Genomic DNA, 20,000 nt, shown 5'->3' with positions numbered 1-20,000 from the left:
ATACATGATGTAAGTATATATGTCATGTAGTAACATTCATAATAACATGTAATATATACATGATGTAAGTATGTATGTCATGTAGTAACATTCATAATAACCTGTAATATATACATGATGTAATTATATATGTCATGTAGTAACATTCATAATAACATGTAATATATACATGATGTAAGTATATATGTCATGTAGTAACATTCATAATAACATGTAATATATACATGATGTAAGTATATATGTCATAAGGTACCATTCATAATAACATGTAATATATCACACCATGCTGCTCAGTAAACACCATGCACTTCCTGTGTTAATGCCGTAAACCGTAAATAAGCGTCCGTAGCGTTTTTGCGCGAAATTATTATTCATTCATCACTCCGAGCAACGTTTTTAAGTTTTACAATATAACTAAAACAATTCATACTTACTAAACCATCCCTTGTGTGATGCGTGTGGCAGTGTTTGCATGCATATTAGTACATGCTATTGTAATGTAATCAAGCTAGCGTCGTTAGCATTAGCTAATATGCTAAAACCTTTACGAGTGTCTGTGTTAGTATTATTTACTTACAATGGCATTATTTTCGTATCGTTTGGTAAATTCACCAAAACGTCACCGTGGAGTTATTGAGTCTGTACAGCTGATTGGAGACTTCTGTTTTGTTTGATCAGCCGTTTTACTGCCGTGTTACAGACACCGTTTGGAAACAATTAACTGTTGTAAATAAACATTTACTAAACATTTCTGTGCAAATAACTCATTTCACAACATAATTATCTGGGATTTATAGTCCGGTGCGGCTAATACATGGATACATATTTAGTTACTGTAACATTTTGTGGGTGTGGCTTATATCCCGGTGCGCTCTATAGTCAGGAAAAAGGGGTGTGTAATGAAATGTGCAGTATTTCAAGTAAATCATGAGACAAATGCAAAGCCAGCAGAACACATTAGAATAATCTACATGACAAAACAAATAGAGTTGGCTCCAGGGAAGAGTTGGAAAAATGCTACTTTATTAGCATAGTCCCTTCTTGTGGCTAAAAGATTGCACTGAAATCATAAACACTCCAATTATTCTCTAGACCAGGGGTCACCAACCTTTTTGAAACCAAGAGCTACTTCTTGGGTACTGATTAATGCGAAGGGCTACCAGTTTGATACACACTTAAATAAATTGCCAGAAATAGCCAATTTGCTCAATTTACCTTTAACTCTGTGTTATTATTAATAATGAATGATATGTACACTTAATTGAACGGTTTAAAAGAGGAGAAAACACGAAAAAAATGACTATTCAATTTTGAAGCATTGTTTATCATGTTTATCTTCAATTTCGACTCTTTAAAATACAAAATTCAACGGAAAATTAAAGCTGCAAGCAGCGTTGGTCGGGTCCGCCTTTTGGCAGGTGCTAGTCCTAATTAGATCGCAATTTCCGCTAGTCCTGATGTGTGTAAAAAGTTTGGTGAGTTTTGAAGTATTTTAAGGGGGTCAAATTACAGCGCAAAGAGGCAAAAATTATAGTGTTTTTATGAAACTTTTGTTTTGAAGGGGTGATTGCGAACTTCCTGTTCATTTTTGCTGAAGGATGTCAGTGTATGAAATGTAGCTCTAAGTCAGACCTACATAGAGGTTTTTGTTGCATGTCTTTACGATATTCGTACTGGGAGTTAGAGGAAGTTGTGTCTGTGTTTTTTTCCTAGGTGCTGCGGCACAGTGGTTCTTTTCTTTGAAGGCTCGTAAAATCAAAACGGTAGCACGTATCAAAACGCCGTCGTCAACTTTTAATCAGAAGGGTTCAATCTCTCTCCTGTAGCAGTTTGAAGCGGAAACGACAAACGCGCTCAGAGGAGATAATGTTTGATGTTTGATGTTTTAACAAAAAGTTAGTTTTGAAGGAGGGATTGCAAACTTCCTGTTGATTTTTGCTGAAGGATGTCAATCTATGAAATGTAGGTCTAAGTGAGACCTACGTAGAGGCTTTTGTTTCATGTCTCTAAGACGTTCCTACCGGAAGTTACAAGCAGTTTTGTCTGAGTTTTCCTCTGAGGAGCAGTTTTGTCTCTGTTTTATTCAAAAATTGCGCTAGAGCGCAATTTTGAGTTTTGGGGTTCGGTTTTTTTTTTAGATCGCAATTTCCACCAGTCCCGATGTGAGTTTTGAAGTATTTTAAGGGGGTCAAATTACAGCTCAAAGAGGCAAAAATTAGTGTTTTTAGTCATTTTTTGTGTTGAAGGGGAAATTGCCAACTTCCTGTTGGTTTTTGCCCGAGGATGTGAAATTATGAAAGGTAGGTCTAAGTGAGACCTACATACAGGTTTTTGTTTCATGTCTCTACGACCTTCCTAGTGGGAGTTACAGGCAGTTTGTTTTTGTTTTTTTCCTAGGGGGCGCTAGAGCGCAATTTTGATTTTTGGGTTTTGTTTTTTTTACTAAAGTGTGCTGTCCCAGTTTTTCTATGTGTGTATAAAATTTGGTGAGTTTTGAAGCATGTTAAGGGGGGTAAAGTAGTGCGCAAAGCTGCGGAATAATAATCAACCTTACAATTTCAATAGGTTCCTTTGTACCTGTATAAAGGACTCCCTGTGGGAGTCCTTTATACAGGGTACATGCGAACCCTAAAAAGAAGAGAAAAACTAGCTAATTCGAATCTTTTTGAAAAACTTAAAAAAAGAGTGATTAGTAATTTTTCCTGATTAAGATTAATTTTAGAATTTTGATGACATGTTTTAAATAGGTTAAAATCCAATCTACACTTTGTTAGAATATATAACAAATTGGACCAAGTGATGAGGTGGCGACTTGTCCAGGGTGTACCCCGCCTTCCGCCCGATTGTAGCTGAGATAGGCTCCAGCGCCCCCCGCAACCCCAAAGGGAATAAGCGGTAGAAAATGGATGGATGGATGGATGGACCAAGCTATATTTCTAACAAAGACAAATCATTATTTCTTCTAGATTTTCCGAAACAAAAATTTTAAAAGAAATTCAAAATACTTTGAAATAAAATTTAAATTTGATTCTACAGATTTTCTAGATTTGCCCGAATAATTTTTTTGAATTTTAATCATAATAAGTTTGAAGAAATATTTCACAAATATTCTTCGTCGAAAAAACAGAAGCTAAAATTAAGAATTAAATTAAAATGTATTTATTATTCTTTACAATAAAAAAAATAATATTACTTGAACATTGATTTGAATTGTCAGGAAAAAAGAGGAAGAAATTTAAAAGATAAAAAGGTATATGTGTTTAAAAATCCTAAAATCATTTTTAAGGTTGTATTTTTTCTCTAAAATTGTCTTTCTTAAAGTTATAAGAAGCAAAGTAAAAAAATTAATGAATTTATTTAAACAAGTGAAGACCAAGTCTTTAAAATATTTTCTTGGATTTTCAAAATCTTTTTTTGAGTTTTGTCTCTCTTAGAATTAAAAATGTTGAGCAAAGCGAGACCAGCTTGCTAGTAAGTAAATACAATTTACAAAATAGAGGCAGCTCACTGGTAAGTGCTGCTATTTGAGCTATTTTTAGAACAGGCCAGCGGGCTACTCATCTGGTCCTTACGGGCTACCTGGTGCCCGCGGGCACCGCGTTGGTGACCCCTGCTCTAGGAGCAAGGCCTGATGGAATCAGAGCACTTCTTGAGATGAACACCAGGAGCTTTCACTCATGTGAAACTTCTCCTTTGCGGAGATGATCCATCAACCTCACAGCACAAAGTTGTGTGAACATTGGATCAAAGTTGTGTGAACATTGGATCAAAGTTGTGTGAACATTGGACCAAAGTTGTGTGAACATTGGATCAAAGTTGTGTGAACATTGAACCAAAGTGGTGTGAACATTGGATCAAAGTTGTGTGAACATTGAACCAAAGTTGTGTGAACATTGGACCAAAGTTCACACAACCAAAGTTGTGTGAACAGTGGACCAAAGTTGTGTGAACATTGGACCAAAGTTGTGTGAACATTGGACTAAATTTGTGTGAACATTGGATCAAAGTTGTGTGAACATTGAATCAAAATATTGTGAACATTGGATCAAAGTTGTGTGAACATTGGACCAAAGTTGTGTGAACATTGGATCAAAGTTGTGTAAACATTGGACCAAAGTTGTGTGAACATTGGATCAAAGTTTTGGGAAAATTGAATCAAAGTTGTGAGAACATTGGACCAAAGTTGTGTGAACATTGGATCAAAGTTGTGTGAACATTGGACCAAAGTTATGTGAACATTGGACCAAAGTTGTGTGAACATTGGACCAAAGTTGTGTGAACATTGGACCAAAGTTGTGTGAACATTGGATCAAAGTTGTGTGAACATTGGATCAAAGTTGTGTGAACATTGGACCAAAGATGTGTGAATATTGGATCAAAGTTATGTGAACATTGGACCAAAGTTGTGTGAACATTGAATCAAAGTTGTGTGAACATTGGACCAAAGTTGTGTGAACATTGAACCAAAGTTGTGTGAATATTTGACCAAAGTTGTGTGAACATTGGGTCAAAAGTGTGTGAACATTGGACCAAAGTTGTGTGAATATTGGATCAAAGTTGTGTGAACATTGAACCAAAGTTGTGTGAACATTGGACCAAAGTTGTATGAACATTGGTCCAAAGTTGTGTGAACATCGGATCAAAGTTGTGTAAACATTGGACCAAAGTTGTGTGAACATTGGATCAAAGTTATGTGAACATTGGATCAAAGTTGTTTGAACATTGGACCAACGTTGTGTGAACATTGGATCAAAGTTGTGTGATCATTGGGTCAAAGCTGTGTGAACATTGGATCAAAGTTATGTGAACATTGGATCAAAGTTGTGTGAACATTGGATCAAAGTTGTGTGAACATTAGATCAAAGTTGTCTGAACATTGGATGGAAGTTGTGTGAACATTGGACCAAAGTTGTGTGAACATTGGACCAACGTTGTGTGAACATTGGATGGAAGTTGTGTGAACATTGGACCAAAGTTGTGTGAACATTGGACCAAAGTTGTGTGAACATTGGATGGAAGTTGTGTGAACATTGGACCAAAGTTGTGTGAACATTGGACCAAAGCTGTGTGAACATTGGGCCAAAGTTGTGTGAACATTGGATGGAAGTTGTGTGAACATTGGACCAAAGTTGTGTGAACAGTGGACCAAAGTTGTGTGAACATTGGATCAAAGCTGTGTGAACATTGGATCAAAGTTATGTGAACAGTGGACCAAAGTTGTGTGAACATTGGATCAAAGTTGTGTGTATATTGGACCAAAGTTGTGTGAACATTGGACCAAAGATGTGTGAACATTGGATCAAAGTTGTGTGAACATTGAACCAAAGTTGTGTGAACATTGGATCAAAGTTGTGGGAACATTGAATCAAAGTTGTGTGAACATTGGACCAAAGTGGTATGAACATTGGACCAAATTTGTGTGAACATTGGACCAAAGTTTTGTGAACATTGGATCAAAATTGTGTGAACGTTGGACCAAAGTTGTGTGAACTTTGGACCAAAGTTGTGTGAACATTGGACCAAAGTTGTGTGAACATTGGACTAAAGTTGTGTGAACATTGGATCAAAGTTGTGTGAACATTGGACCAAAGTTGTGGGAACATTGGACCAAAGTTGTGTGAACATTGGACCAAAGTTGTGTGAACATTGGACCAAAGTTGTGTGAACAGTGGACCAAAGTTGTGTGAACATTGGACCAAAGTTGTGTGAACATTGGATCAAAGTTGTGTGAACATTGGATCAAAGTTGTGTGAACAGTGGACCAAAGTTGTGTAAACAGTGGACCAAAGTTGTGTGAACATTGGATGGAAGTTGTGTGAACATTGGACCAAAGTTGTGTGAACATTGGACCAAAGTTGTGTGAACAGCAGTGTTGGGTTAGTTACTGAAAACCAGTAACTAGTTACAGTTACTAATTACTTGATTCCAAAAGTAACTCAGTTACTAACTCAGTTACTAACTCAGTTACTTACACCAAAAAGTAATGTGTTACTGTGAAAAGTAACTTTTTAGTTACTTGTTTTTTTCTTCTTTTTTTTTAAGGCTTCCATTAATGCCCTTTTAGCCTTCATGTCAGTACTGTTATTGCACCGGAGAATAACACAATGTGTTGATCAACTTGACATGCATTTGCATCACTGAACTCTGCTAAGCAATGTGGTCTAAATACAACACACAAAGACAAAGATATGTTTCAAAAAAACTATTTAAAATAGCTGCAACATAACATACATAAGTAACAAACCGCATAATAACAACATGTCACAACATAGCTGTAAACCTGGCTTCACCCAAGGAAGGCACACATGACATGATTATATGTCATGTCACTGTATACCGCACACATACTGCTATACACAAAGCATAACCAGGCGTTTTTTTCTCTCAAGGAATTGTAAAATAAAATCATGTCTTCAGGAGATCAACACTGTACTGAAGCCCAGCACACTCTACACACTCTATTTCCCCAATTTTAGTTTAGAGAAAAGGAAAGATTGGCCTGGCCCACTAGGATCCATCTTTATGTTTGTGAACTTTAAAGTCTATACATTTAGAGTGATGTAATAATCAAACACTCTAGAAGTCTAGAATGAAAGAGTATATAAGACAATTGAGGTGAAGTGTGTACCTTCAGTGCTGAATGATGAGCAGAGGCAGAGTTTGGAGAGTTTTCTTTAGCTTGCTTTCCATTTTTATGTACTCACTGTCCAGGTACTTGGAAAATGTTCTCCGTGCCATTTGCCGTTTGACGCTGCTATCATGCTAATTAGCTGCCGGAAATCGGGTGACTCCACTGTAGAAATAGCCTGCATGTCTTCTAGCACATACGCTGCAATGACTCTATCAATGTTGTCCTGGCTGGCAGTGCCTCCGTTAAAATCCTTAGGCAGAGGTGGAGGTGAAGTGTGTCTCTCTTTACTAGCTTCGTCCAAGCTTGTTGCTTTTGTAGCTGTTTCAGCAGATTTCAATTGCTGTTTTGGGCAGTAGATAGGATCTTTGATCCAAGACACAACTTACATTTAACTAAAATGTTCTTTTCTTTGTGCTCGACAAAAGAAAAGTAGTGAGAATGTCTCCATGTTAAGAAACTCGGCTTCGGGCTTCGCCATGATGTCTTGTTGTTAGTAAACCCAGACACGCCCCCTCCACCACACACACACACAAACACACACACACACACACACACCGCCTCTTCTCTTCTCCCGCTTGAGACACAGGAAGATTCAGAAGGACGACAATGCAGCTCTCCAATAAAACACACTCAGATCTTCTGTTTCCAGCCGATACTACATAAAAAATAACGTACAATAACGCAGTAACGCATCATGTAGTAACGGTAACTGAGTTACTGAATATAAAAAATAACGCGTTAGACTACTAGTTACCGCCGAAAATAACGTGTTAGTCCCAACACTGGTGAACAGTGGACCAAAGTTGTGTGAACATTGGACCAAAGCTGTGTGAACATTGGATCAAAGTTGTGTGAACATTGAATCAAAGTTGTGTGAACATTGCACCAACGCTGTGTGAACATTGGATCAAAGTTGTGTGAACATTGGATCAAAGTTGTGTGAACATTGCACCAAAGTTGTGTGAACATTGAATCAAAGTTGTGTGAACATTGGGACCAAGTCCTAGGTTCCTCTTTGAGGTGTGCAAGTATTCCCAGCCAGCTACTAGTCTATGCTAACAAGTGACTGAGGCTTTAAGAAGAGCAGCTTGGTCTTACCTTGGTGTGCAGCTTGGACAGCTGCTTCTCATCCAAGTAGGCCTGAGTGTAGACGCGTCTCTTGTAGCGGAACTGAAAGCAAGTGGAAGGAACCGTTAGGGGGAGAACTCATGGTGGTTTGTACTCTACTAACAACAACACATTTGTTTCCATGATTCAAGAACTATTGGACAAAGAAGAGAGTCTTCTTCCCACCAGTAAACACCAGCATGGAACACTTGGTGTTCATCTCCTCCTGTCAGTCATGGCCGCCTCAGGGACTCAATGCGGGTCAATCAATGACACGCACAAGACTAAGACTTAGTTGTACTCCACCAAGACTTAGTTGTACTCCACCAAGAGGTAGTTGTACTCCACCAAGTGGTAGATGTACTCCACCAAGACTTAGTTGTACTCCACCAAGAGGTAGTTGTACTCCATCAAGAGGTAGGTGTACTCCACCAAGTGGTAGTTGTACTCCACCAAGACTTAGTTGTACTCCACCAAGTGGTAGTTGTACTCCACCAAGACTTAGTTGTACTCCACCAAGTGGTAGTTGTACTCCACCAAGACTTAGTTGCACTCCACTAAGTGGTAGTTGTACTCCACCAAGACTTAGTTGTACTCCACCAAGAGGTAGTTGTACTCCACCAAGAGGTAGGTGTACTCCACCAAGACTTAGTTGTACTCCACCAAGAGATAGTTGTACTCCACCAAATGGTTAGTTGTACTCCAGCAAGACTTAGTTGTACTCCAGCAAGATGTAGTTGTACTCCACCAAGAGGTAGTTGTACTCCACCAAGTGGTAGTTGTACTCCACCAAGACTTAGTTGTACTCCACCAAGAGGTAGTTGTACTCAACCAAGTGGTAGTTGTACTCCACCAAGACTTAGTTGTACTCCACCAAGTGGTAGTTGTACTCCACCAAGACTTAGTTGTACTCCACCAAGTGGTAGTTGTACTCCACCAAGACTTAGTTGCACTCCACTAAGTGGTAGTTGTACTCCACCAAGACTTAGTTGTACTCCACCAAGTGGTAGTTGTACTCCACCAAGACTTAGTTGTACTCCACCAAGTGGTAGTTGTACTCCACCAAGACTTAGTTGCACTCCACTAAGTGGTAGTTGTACTCCACCAAGACTTAGTTGTACTCCACCAAGTGGTAGTTGTACTCCACCAAGACTTAGTTGTACTCCACCAAGTGGTAGTTGTACTCCACCAAGAATTAGTTGCACTCCACTAAGTGGTAGTTGTACTCCACCAAGACTTAGTTGTACTCCACCAAGAGGTAGGTGTACTCCACCAAGACTTAGTTGTACTCCACCAAGAGATAGTTGTACTCCACCAAATGGTTAGTTGTACTCCAGCAAGACTTAGTTGTACTCCAGCAAGATGTAGTTGTACTCCACCAAGAGGTAGTTGTAATCCACCAAGTGGTAGTTGTACTCCACCAAGAGGTAGTTGTACTCCACCAAGAGGTAGGTGTCCTCCCCCAAGACTTAGTTGTACTCCACCAAGAGGTAGTTGTACTCCACCAAGACTTAGATGTACTCCACCAAGTGGTAGTTGTACTCCACCAAGACTTAGTTGTACTCCAACAAGAGGTAGATGTACTCTACCAAGTGGTAGTTGTACTCCACCAAGTGGTAGTTGTACTCCACCAAGAGGTAGTTGTACTCCATCAAGAGGTAGGTGTACTTCACCAAGACGTAGTTGTACTCCAACAAGAGGTAGTTGTACTCCACCAAGAGGTATGTGTACTCCACCAAGACTTAGTTGTACTCCACCAAGAGGTAGTTGTACTCCACCAAGTGGTAGTTGTACTCCACCAAGACTTAGTTGTACTCCAACAAGAGGTAGTTGTACTCCACCAAGAGGTAGTTGTACTCCACCAAGTAGTAGTTGTACTCCACCAAGACTTAGTTGTACTCCACCAAGAGGTAGTTGTACTCCACCAAGTGGTAGTTTTACTCCACCAAGAGGTAGTTGTATTACATCAGGAGGTAGGTGTACTCTACCAAGACTTAGTTGTACTCCACCAAGAGGTAGTTGTACTCCACCAAGTGGTAGTTGTACTCCACCAAGACTTATTTGTACCGTAGTCCAGGAGCACAAGGGAGACGTTCCCTCATGTTTTCACCGAGGGCAACACCCTTCACCGAGGGCAACACCCTTCACCGAGGGGCAACAACCTTCACCGAGGGCAACACCCTTCCCTTTTCCCAACAATGGTTCTCAGGTCGGAACGACGAGGTTCGTGACAATCTGATCGCGATATTCTTATTTGTGCAGGACACAATCACTGCTGCATGCTAGCGCTCGCTTACTGACGTCACTCACCCAACACACTGCCATTCTTAAAGGAGCACACACACACACACACACATAGGCTACTCTCATAACGCCATCTTTCTGTCTCGCTGTGGATTCTCTGCATGGAGTGAGAAGAGAAAGTGTGATATCTTGTTATGTCAACTCAGTAACAGAAACTCTTCCAATGTGTCACTTTAATGAGTAGCTTCCCAAACTACTCAATAGCTTATACACTACTGCCATCTAGTGTCTCAAATCTGCAACTACCTTCAAATCTACTTGAATTATTTGATTGCTTTAGCCGCGCTCATGCTAGCTGGCCGTTAGGCATCTTCTCCGCTGATAAATAGCACCCTTGGTAAGTTGGAAATGGTTTTACTGTATTTATTGGCAAGCTTAACCCTTGTGTGGTGTTCGGGTCTGTCGGACCCGTTTTCATTTTTTATTAAAAGAAAAATGATACAATTAATTAATTTTTCAAATTGAGACTCACTGACTTTGGCTCATTTTCTGTGAAGAACATATATCAGAATACATATTTAATGACCACACACCATACACCCCCCCTACACATTTATATTTCATATAAAATGTCCGGGTCCACTGGACCCGGGGCTAATAGAAGTGTGGAAATTGATGTTCTGTGTACCACACGCACCCCACCCACACACACAGCAGGCCTAGACAGGAGGAGGACAGAGTGTAGGTACACACAACATCAGAGGGTCAAATGTGCGAGAAAATGAGAGCAGACAGTGTTGACAAACAATGTTGCAACCTTGTGTGGGAACCGCAAAAGAAGAATCCCTGCGGGATGCAGAAACTGGCAGAGAAATTTTCCGTGCAACGTTCATATTGTTGTGACTCAGCCAGCGTTTGTGGGTCTGATGGACCCATTGCATTTTGTGGCTTTTAATGCCTCACAATCCAACACTTTTATGTTAAAATACTGAACAGATGTTTATTGGGATAAGGTAAACATCTGTAGAAGGGATAATGACTCAACAAACACAACAACATTGCAGCAATCTTAAATGTCAACACACACTAAAGTCTCCTTGCTGCGCTCCACAACGTTAACCACCATGTTGCTGAAATGAAAAAACAAAAGAAGGAAAGTCATTGTATCTTGTGTTTGCAAAATTTTTGTGGTATTGTTGCACATAGGGCTGGGTAATATGGCTGAAAACGATATCACGATTATACATTGTTTATATTGTTTGATTTCGATAATTATTGATACTTTTTATGACTTATTTAACCCTTGCGTAACGTTCATATTGTTGTGACTCAGCCAGCGTTTGTGGGTCTGATGGACCCGTTGCATTTTGTGGCTTTTAATGCCTCACAATCCAACACTTTTATGTTAAAATACTGAACAGATGTTTATTGGGATAAGGTAAACATCTGTTCAGTATTTTAACATAACAGTGTTGGATTGTGAGGCATTAAAAGCAAGGAGACTTTAGTGTGTGTTGACATTTAAGATTGATGCAATGTTGTTGTGTTTGTTGAGTCATTATCCCTTCTTCTACTGGTTTGATGAATACATACAATATCGTCGTCGTCGGCGGTCACTCGAAACGAGTATGACTGTCCTCCATGGAGGACGCCTGTGCGTGGAATCTTTTAATGTGGGGAGACTGGTGCACGGTCAGCCACCACACAGTCCTTGGCATTGAGCGGGCCAGGGTCCAGTGGCATGGAGACCAAGACGACTGGGGACCCGTCTTTGCTGCAGCCTTCATCCGCCTTCCCAGCCGTTGTGGTGCATTCCGCTGCCGCCATCTTCCGCCTGGTCCACCGTTGAGGCGGTTTTCACTATTCGCCCATAGCTGGGGTTATTTACCCATAGCTGGGACAGGGGTTGACTGGGCACCAGGGCATGTCCACACACCGGTGGGCCTGCATGCCCCGTCTCTGGGGCCCCCTGCTGCTCCGAGATCCCGTACAACTTAGCCTGGAACCGCGAGGTTCCAGTTACCGTGTGTGGCCACGAGGAGGCATGTACGAGTCTTGACAATGGAGAGGCTATGTACCGGCTGAGGAGGCTTATGCACTCGGCTCCTCTTTTCGCCCTCTGAGACAGAGGGCTAGCCGGCGGCACTAGCTGAAAGCAATGAGTATCAGGCAGAAGCAGCATGCAGCATAGCAAGCAAAAGCGGCATGCAGCATGCACTAACTACAGGTACTACTACTCCAAGGCTACTGCACTAGACGCATCACATCGCCCTGTGCGATGTTTTCTGCACACATACACACATACAATATATTCTACACTGCAAAAACTGAAATCTAAGTAAGATTTAATGTCTCAAATAAGGGTGATATTTGCTTATTTTCTGTCTGATTAGATCATTCTTCTCACTAAGCAGATTTTATGTTAGTATTATGCTTGTTTTAAGGGTTTTGGTCCTAAATGATCTCAGTAAGATATTACAGCTTGTTGCTGAGATGTTATGACCTATATTGAGTAAAACATGCTTGAAACTAGAATATCAACTGTTGCAAAGCTGTGTCATCAACACTCACAAGTATAAAACTACTTTTTTAAAGTAATAATTTCTTATTTCTACCATGAAAAAAAAAATCATGACTTTGACACAATTGTGTCTCATAATTAAAACAGATGACAGCCAAAATGGACTTTGCTGTTTTATTTTCAATGAAACAATAGAAAACACGTACTCATATAGTAGTACAGTTGGCACAGTACAGTAAACTGACAGTTAATATTTTAACATGTCACATTTCTAACAATTTTGAACAGAAATAGTTCATGCACATTCAGATAAATTCTTCAAAATTACAATTAAAAATTTTTTGGCCGGGGGCCGGGCTGTATATATGCGCACTAATTGACTGAAAGAGCACGCACTTGGTGCGATGATGTCATGTTATCCATGGAAAAATGCATTTTTAGACCATATGATTTGCCTGAGCAGCTCGGAGACCCCGAGAGTAACAAGCGGTTGCCTTGTTGAATTTCCATTAAGAACAATAAATTAGTTTTTAGTATAAGTTTGCTGGTTTCAAGAAATGTAATGCTGAGCGCATATCATTATGTCAAGATAATGGCACTAGCGTTGACTTCATTTAAGAATATTTTTCAACATATTGAGCAAAAAGGTCTCATATTTTTTTCTACCAAGAAAAGTGCACTTGTTATTAGTGAGAATATACTTATTTGAAGGTATTTTTGGGTTCATTGAAGTTAGCTAATTAGGGACCGAATGTCCCTTTGGGACAGAGGACCCTATTGTATTTGTAAGGTTTTATTATTATTATACCGCCGCCTCTTTGAGCTGTAATTTGACCCCCTTAACATGCTTCAAAACTCACCAAATTTGACACACACATCAGGACTGACGAAAATTGCGATCTAATCAAAAAAACCAAACCCCAAAACTCAAAATTGCGCTCTAGCGACCCTAGGAAGAAAACACAGACAAAACTGCTCCTAGGAAGAAAACACAGACAAAACTGCCTGTAACTTCCAGTAGGAATGTCGTAGAGACATGAAACAAAAACCTCTATGTAGGTCTCACTTAGACCTACATTTCATATCTTGACAACCCCCAGTAAAAATCAACAGGAAGTTTGCAATTCCCCCTTCAAAATAAAAGTTGGGTCAAAACAGTCACCTTTTTTCAAACATGATCTCCTCTGATCGCGTTTGTCGTGTCGGCTTCAAATTAGCACAGGAGAGAGATTGAACCCTTCTGATTAAAAGTTGACGAAAGAGTTTTAATTACTGTTCCGGTTTGGATTTTATGAGCCGTCAAAGTTGGTCCCGCCCATTGCTGCTAGGGACCAAATGTCCCTTTGGGACAGAGGACCCTATTGTATTTGTAAGGTTTTATTATTATTATACCGCCGCCTCTTTGAGCTGTAATTTGACCCCCTTAACATGCTTCAAAACTCACCAAATTTGACACACACATCAGGACTGGCGAAAATTGCGATCTAATAAAAAAAAACAACCCAAAACTCAAAATTGCGCTCTAGCGACCCTATGAAGAAAACACAGACAAAACTGCCTGTAACTTCCAGTAGGAATGTCGTAGAGACATGAAACAAAAACCTCTATGTAGGTCTCACTTAGACCTACATAGAGGATATTAGTTGACAACCCCCAGCAAAAATCAACAGGAAGTTTGCAATTCCCCCTTCAAAACAAAAGTTGGGTCAAAATAGTCACCTTTTTTCAAACATGATCTCCTCTGAGCGCGTTTGTCGTGTCGGCTTCAAATTAGCACAGGAGAGAGATTGAACCCTTCTGATTAAAAGTTGATGAAAGAGTTTTAATTACTGCTCCGGTTTGGATTTTATGAGCCGTCAAAGTCGGTCCCGTCCATCGCTGCTAGGGACCAAATGTCTCTTTAGATCTCACTTAGACCTAGATTTCATACCCTGACATTCTTCAGCAAAAATCAACAGGTTGATTGCCAAGTTGGCAATTCCCCCTTCAAAACAAAAGTTTTGTAAAAACAGTCACCTTTGCCTCTTTGAGCTGTAATTTGACCCCCTTAACATGCTTCAAAACTCACTAAATTGCACACACACATCAGGACTGGCGAAAATTGCGATCTAATCAAAAAACCAAACCCCAAAACTCAAAATTGCGCTCTAGTGCCCCCAAGGAAGAAAGCACAGACAAAACTGCTCCTAGGAAGAAAACAGACAAAACTGCCTGTAACTTCCAGTAGGAATGTCATAGAGACATGAACCTCTATGTAGGTCTCACTTAGACCTACATTTCATATGTTGACAACCCCCAGCAAAAATCAACAGGAAGTTTGCAATTCCCTCTTCAAAATAAAAGTTGGGTCAAAACAGTCACCTTTTTTAAACATGATCTCCTCTAAACGCGTTTGTCGTGTCGGCTTCAAATTAGCACAGGAGAGAGATTGAACCCTTCTGATTAAAAGTTGATGAAAGAGTTTTAATTACTGCTCCGGTTTGGATTTTATGAGCCGTCAAAGTCGGTCCCGTCCATCGCTGCTAGGGACCAAATGTCCCTTTAGATCTCACTTAGACCTAGATTTCATACCCTGACATTCTTCAGCAAAAATCAACAGGTTGATTGCCAAGTTGGCAATTCCCCCTTCAAAACAAAAGTTTTGTAAAAACAGTCACCTTTGCCTCTTTGAGCTGTAATTTGACCCCCTTAACATGCTTCAAAACTCACTAAATTGCACACACACATCAGGACTGGCAAAAATTGCGATCTAATCAAAAAACCAAACCCCAAAACTCAAAATTGCGCTCTAGTGCCCCCAAGGAAGAAAGCACAGACAAAACTGCTCCTAGGAAGAAAACAGACAAAACTGCCTGTAACTTCCAGTAGGAATGTCATAGAGACATGAACCTCTATGTAGGTCTCACTTAGACCTACATTTCATATGTTGACAACCCCCAGCAAAAATCAACAGGATGTTTGCAATTCCCCCTTCAAAATAAAAGTTGGGTCAAAACAGTCACCTTTTTTCAAACATGATCTCATCTGAGTGCGTTTGTCGTGTCGGCTTCAAATTAGCACAGGAGAGAGATTGAACCCTTCTGATTAAAAGTTGATGAAAGAGTTTTAATTACTGCTCCGGTTTGGATTTTATGAGCCGTCAAAGTCGGTCCCGCTCATCGCTGCTAGGGACCAAATGTCCCTTTAGATCTCACTTAGACCTAGATTTCATACCCTGACATTCTTCAGCAAAAATCAACAGGTTGATTGCCAAGTTGGCAATTCCCCCTTTAAAACAAAAGTTTTGTAAAAACAGTCACCTTTGCCTCTTTGAGCTGTAATTTGACCCCCTTAACATGCTTCAAAACTCACCAAATTGCACACACACATCAGGACTGGCAAAAATTGCGATCTAATAAAAAAAAACAGGAAGAAAACAGACAAAACTGCCTGTAACTTCCAGTAGGAATGTCATAGAGACATGAAACAAAAACCTCTATGTAGGTCTCACTTAGACCTACATAGAGGTTATATGTTGACAACCCCCAGCAAAAATCAACAGGAAGTTTGCACTTCCCCCTTCAAAATAAAAGTTGGGTCAAAACAGTCACCTTTTTTCAAACATGATCTCCTCTGAGCGCGTTTGTCGTGTCGGCTTCAAATTAGCACAGGAGAGAGATTGAACCCTTCTGATTAAAAGTTGATGAAAGAGTTTTAATTACTGCTCCGGTTTGGATTTGGATTTGCAGCTTTAATTTGACTTGTTTTGGAAAGTCTTGACAAGCCAAATGTTCTTGTTCTATTGGCAGATAATTTTGCTTAGTTCAAGTAAAATACCCCTCATTTTTGTATTTTTTTTTTCTTGTTTTTGAACACTGACTTCTTTTTGCAGTGTAGACATGATAGTGTCTGCTAAGTGTGCAGTTTTTCACTAAAACAGAGACTTTTGTCAAGGCGAGAACTAGGGATGTCCGATAATGGCTTTTTGCCGATATCCGATATTCTGATATTGTCCAACTCTTTAATTACCGATACCCATATCAACCGATACCCATATCAACCGATATATGCAGTCGTGGAATTAACACATTATTATGCCTAATTTGGACAACCATGTATGGTGAAGATAAGGTACTTTTTAAAAAAAATAAATAAAGATAACTAAATTAAAAACATTTTCTTGAATAAAAAAGAAAGTACAACAATATAAAAACAGTTACATAGAAAGTAGTAATTAATGAAAATGAGTAAAATTAACTGTTAAAGGTTAGTACTATTAGTGGACCAGCAGCACGCACAATCATGTGTGCTTACGGACTGTATCCCTTGCAGACTGTATTGATATATATTGATATATAATGTAGGAACCAGAATATTGATAACAGAAAGAAACGGGGGGAGGGAGGTTTTTTGGGTTGGTGCACTAATTGTAAGTGTATCTTGTGTTTTTTATGTTGATTTAATAAAAAAATAAAAAATAAAATAAAAAATAAAATAAAAACGATACAGATAATAAAAAAACCGATACCGATACCGATAATTTCCGATATTACATTTTAACGATATTATCGGACATCCGTTGCGAGAACCAATGATTCATGTTTACATCGTTTCTCATGGGGAACTCTGCTTGCCAATATGAACTTTTAGGTTTACGAACCATGTTCAAGATCCCTAAATCCAGGTTCCTCTTTAGTAGCAGGAACGTATTACTATTATTGAAATACTTTAAATATTATGAAATGATACTTTGAGTAACTTATCATTCATAGTGTGACTTGTAAAGTGATATCTCATTACAGTGGATGATAAGTCCAGTGATATCATGACAGGACACATGACCTATCTCCTTGATTGACTAAAGGTGAGATGTCAGTTTTGCAGGAGCCATGACCTACCTCCAGGTACGGTACAGGTGCGATGGAGGGGAAAGGATATTCCCTCAGCTGTCTTTCCTCGTCCAGGAACTTGCCGGCCTTGCCGTTGTACGCCGGCTGGAAGAGGCCATAGTTGAGGACGTCCTTCAGGCTCTGGTTGAGCGTGCAGAGGATCCTCTGCTTGGACAGCCAGATGGGAGCGTCCACGTTGAACTTGATACATTTCTGCAACAAAACAGAATATTTCTAAATATCACATCATGGACTTTAGTGTGAGGAGAAATAGACTGAGGAGTAGTTTTATACGCAGAGAAGACATCTCAGTGTATCACAACGGTATCTCAGTGTATCATAATGATATCTCAGTGTATCACAACGGTATCTCGGTGTATCACAATGATATCTCAGTGTATCACAACAATATATCAGTGTATCACAATGATATCCCAGTGTATCACAATGATATCTCAGTGTATCACAATAATATATCAGTGTATCACAATGATATCTCAGTGTATCATAATGATATCTCAGTGTATCACAACAATATATCAGTGTATCACAATGATATCTGAGTGTATCACAATGATATCTCAGTGTATCACAACAAAATCTCAGTGTATCACAATGATATCTCAGTGTATCACAATGATATCTCAGTGTATCACAACGATATCTCAGTGTATCACAATGATATCTCAGTGTATCACAACAATATATCAGTGTATCACAATGATATCTCAGTGTATCACAACAATATCTCAGTGTATCACAATGATATCTCAGTGTATCACAACGATATCTCAGTGTATCACAATGATATCTCAGTGTATCACAATTGATATCTCAGTGTATCACAACAATATCTCAGTGTATCACAATGATATCTCAGTGTATCACAACAATATCTCAGTGTATCACAATGATATCTCAGTGTATCACAACAATATCTCAGTGTATCACAATGATATCTCAGTGTATCACAACGATATCTCAGTGCATCACAATGATATCTCAGTGTATCACAATAATATCTCAGTGTATCACAACAATATATCAGTGTATCACAATGATATCTCAGTGTATCATAATGATATCCCAGTGTCTCACAACAATATCTCAGTGTATCACAATGATATCTCAGTGTATAACAACGATATCTCAGTGCATCACAATGATATCTCAGTGTATCACAATGATATCTCAGTGTATCATAATGATATCTCAGTGTATCACAACAATATATCAGTGTATCATAATGATATCTCAGTGTATCACAACAATATATCAGTGTATCACAATGATATCTCAGTGTATCATAATGATATCTCAGTGTATCACAACAATATATCAGTGTATCACAATGATATCTCAGTGTATCAAAATTGATATCTCAGTGTATCACAATGATATCTCAGTGTATCACAACAATATCTCAGTGTATCACAATGATATCTCAGTGTATCACAACAATATCTCAGTGTATCACAATGATATCTCAGTGTATCACAACGATATCTCAGTGTATCACAATGATATCTCAGTGTATCACAATGATATCTCAGTGTATCACAATGATATCTCAGTGTATCACAATGATATATCAGTGTATCACAATGATATCTCAGTGTATCACAACAATATCTCAGTATATCACAATGATATCTCAGTGTATCACAATGATATCTCAGTGTATCACAACGATATCTCAGTGTATCACAATGATATCTCAGTGTATCATAATGATATCTCAGTGTATCACAACAATATCTAAGTGTATCACAATGATATCTCAGTGTATCACAATGATATCTCAGTGTATCACAAAAATATCTCAGTGTATCACAATGATATCTCAGTGTATCACAACAATATCTCAGTGTATCACAATGATATCTCAGTGTATCACAACGATATCTCAGTGTATCACAATGATATCTCAGTGTATCACAATGATATCTCAGTGTATCACAACGATATCTCAGTGTACCACAATGATATCTCAGTGTATCACAATGATATCTCAGTGTATCACAACAATATCTCAGTATATCACAATGGTATCTCAGTGTATCACAATGATATCTCAGTGTATCACAACGATATCTCAGTGTATCACAATGATATCTCAGTGTATCATAATGATATCTCAGTGTATCACAACAATATATCAGTGTATCACAATGATATCTCAGTGTATCACAACAATATATCAGTGTATCACAATGATATCTCAGTGTATCACAATGATATCTCAGTGTATCATAATGATATCTCAGTGTATCACAATGATATCTCAGTGTATCACAACAATATATCAGTGTATCACAATGATATCTCAGTGTATCACAACAATATATCAGTGTATCACAATGATATCTCAGTGTATCTCAACAACATCTCAGTGTATCACAACAATATCTCAGTGTATCATAATGATATCTCAGTGTATCACAACAATATCTCAGTGTATCACATCGATATCTCAGTGTATCACAATTGATATCTCAGTGTATCACAACGATATCTCAGTGTCTCACAACAATATATCAGTGTATCACAATGATACCTCAGTGTATCATAATGATATCTCAGTGTATCACAATAATATATCAGTGTATCACAATGATATCCCAGTGTA

The 20,000-nt window shown here is 38.9% G+C and overlaps 1 protein-coding gene across 1 annotated transcript in view; it reads right to left on the bottom strand.

Moving 5' to 3' along the window:
- The window catches only part of LOC133646054 (SH3 and multiple ankyrin repeat domains protein 3-like), a 130,434-nt gene that overhangs the window by 67,630 nt on the left and 42,804 nt on the right, over positions 1-20,000 (bottom strand). The window contains exons 2-3 of the mRNA XM_062041030.1: positions 17,381-17,584; positions 7,730-7,801 (exon numbers count right to left, since the gene is read on the bottom strand). Of these exons, the coding sequence (XP_061897014.1) occupies positions 7,730-7,801; positions 17,381-17,584 (276 nt within the window). The remainder of the gene's footprint in view (positions 1-7,729; positions 7,802-17,380; positions 17,585-20,000) is intronic.

The sequence above is a fragment of the Entelurus aequoreus genome, linkage group LG03, assembly GCF_033978785.1.
Source record: "Entelurus aequoreus isolate RoL-2023_Sb linkage group LG03, RoL_Eaeq_v1.1, whole genome shotgun sequence".
NCBI lineage: Eukaryota > Metazoa > Chordata > Actinopteri > Syngnathiformes > Syngnathidae > Entelurus > Entelurus aequoreus.
This window is presented reverse-complemented; position numbering and strand designations above follow the sequence as displayed.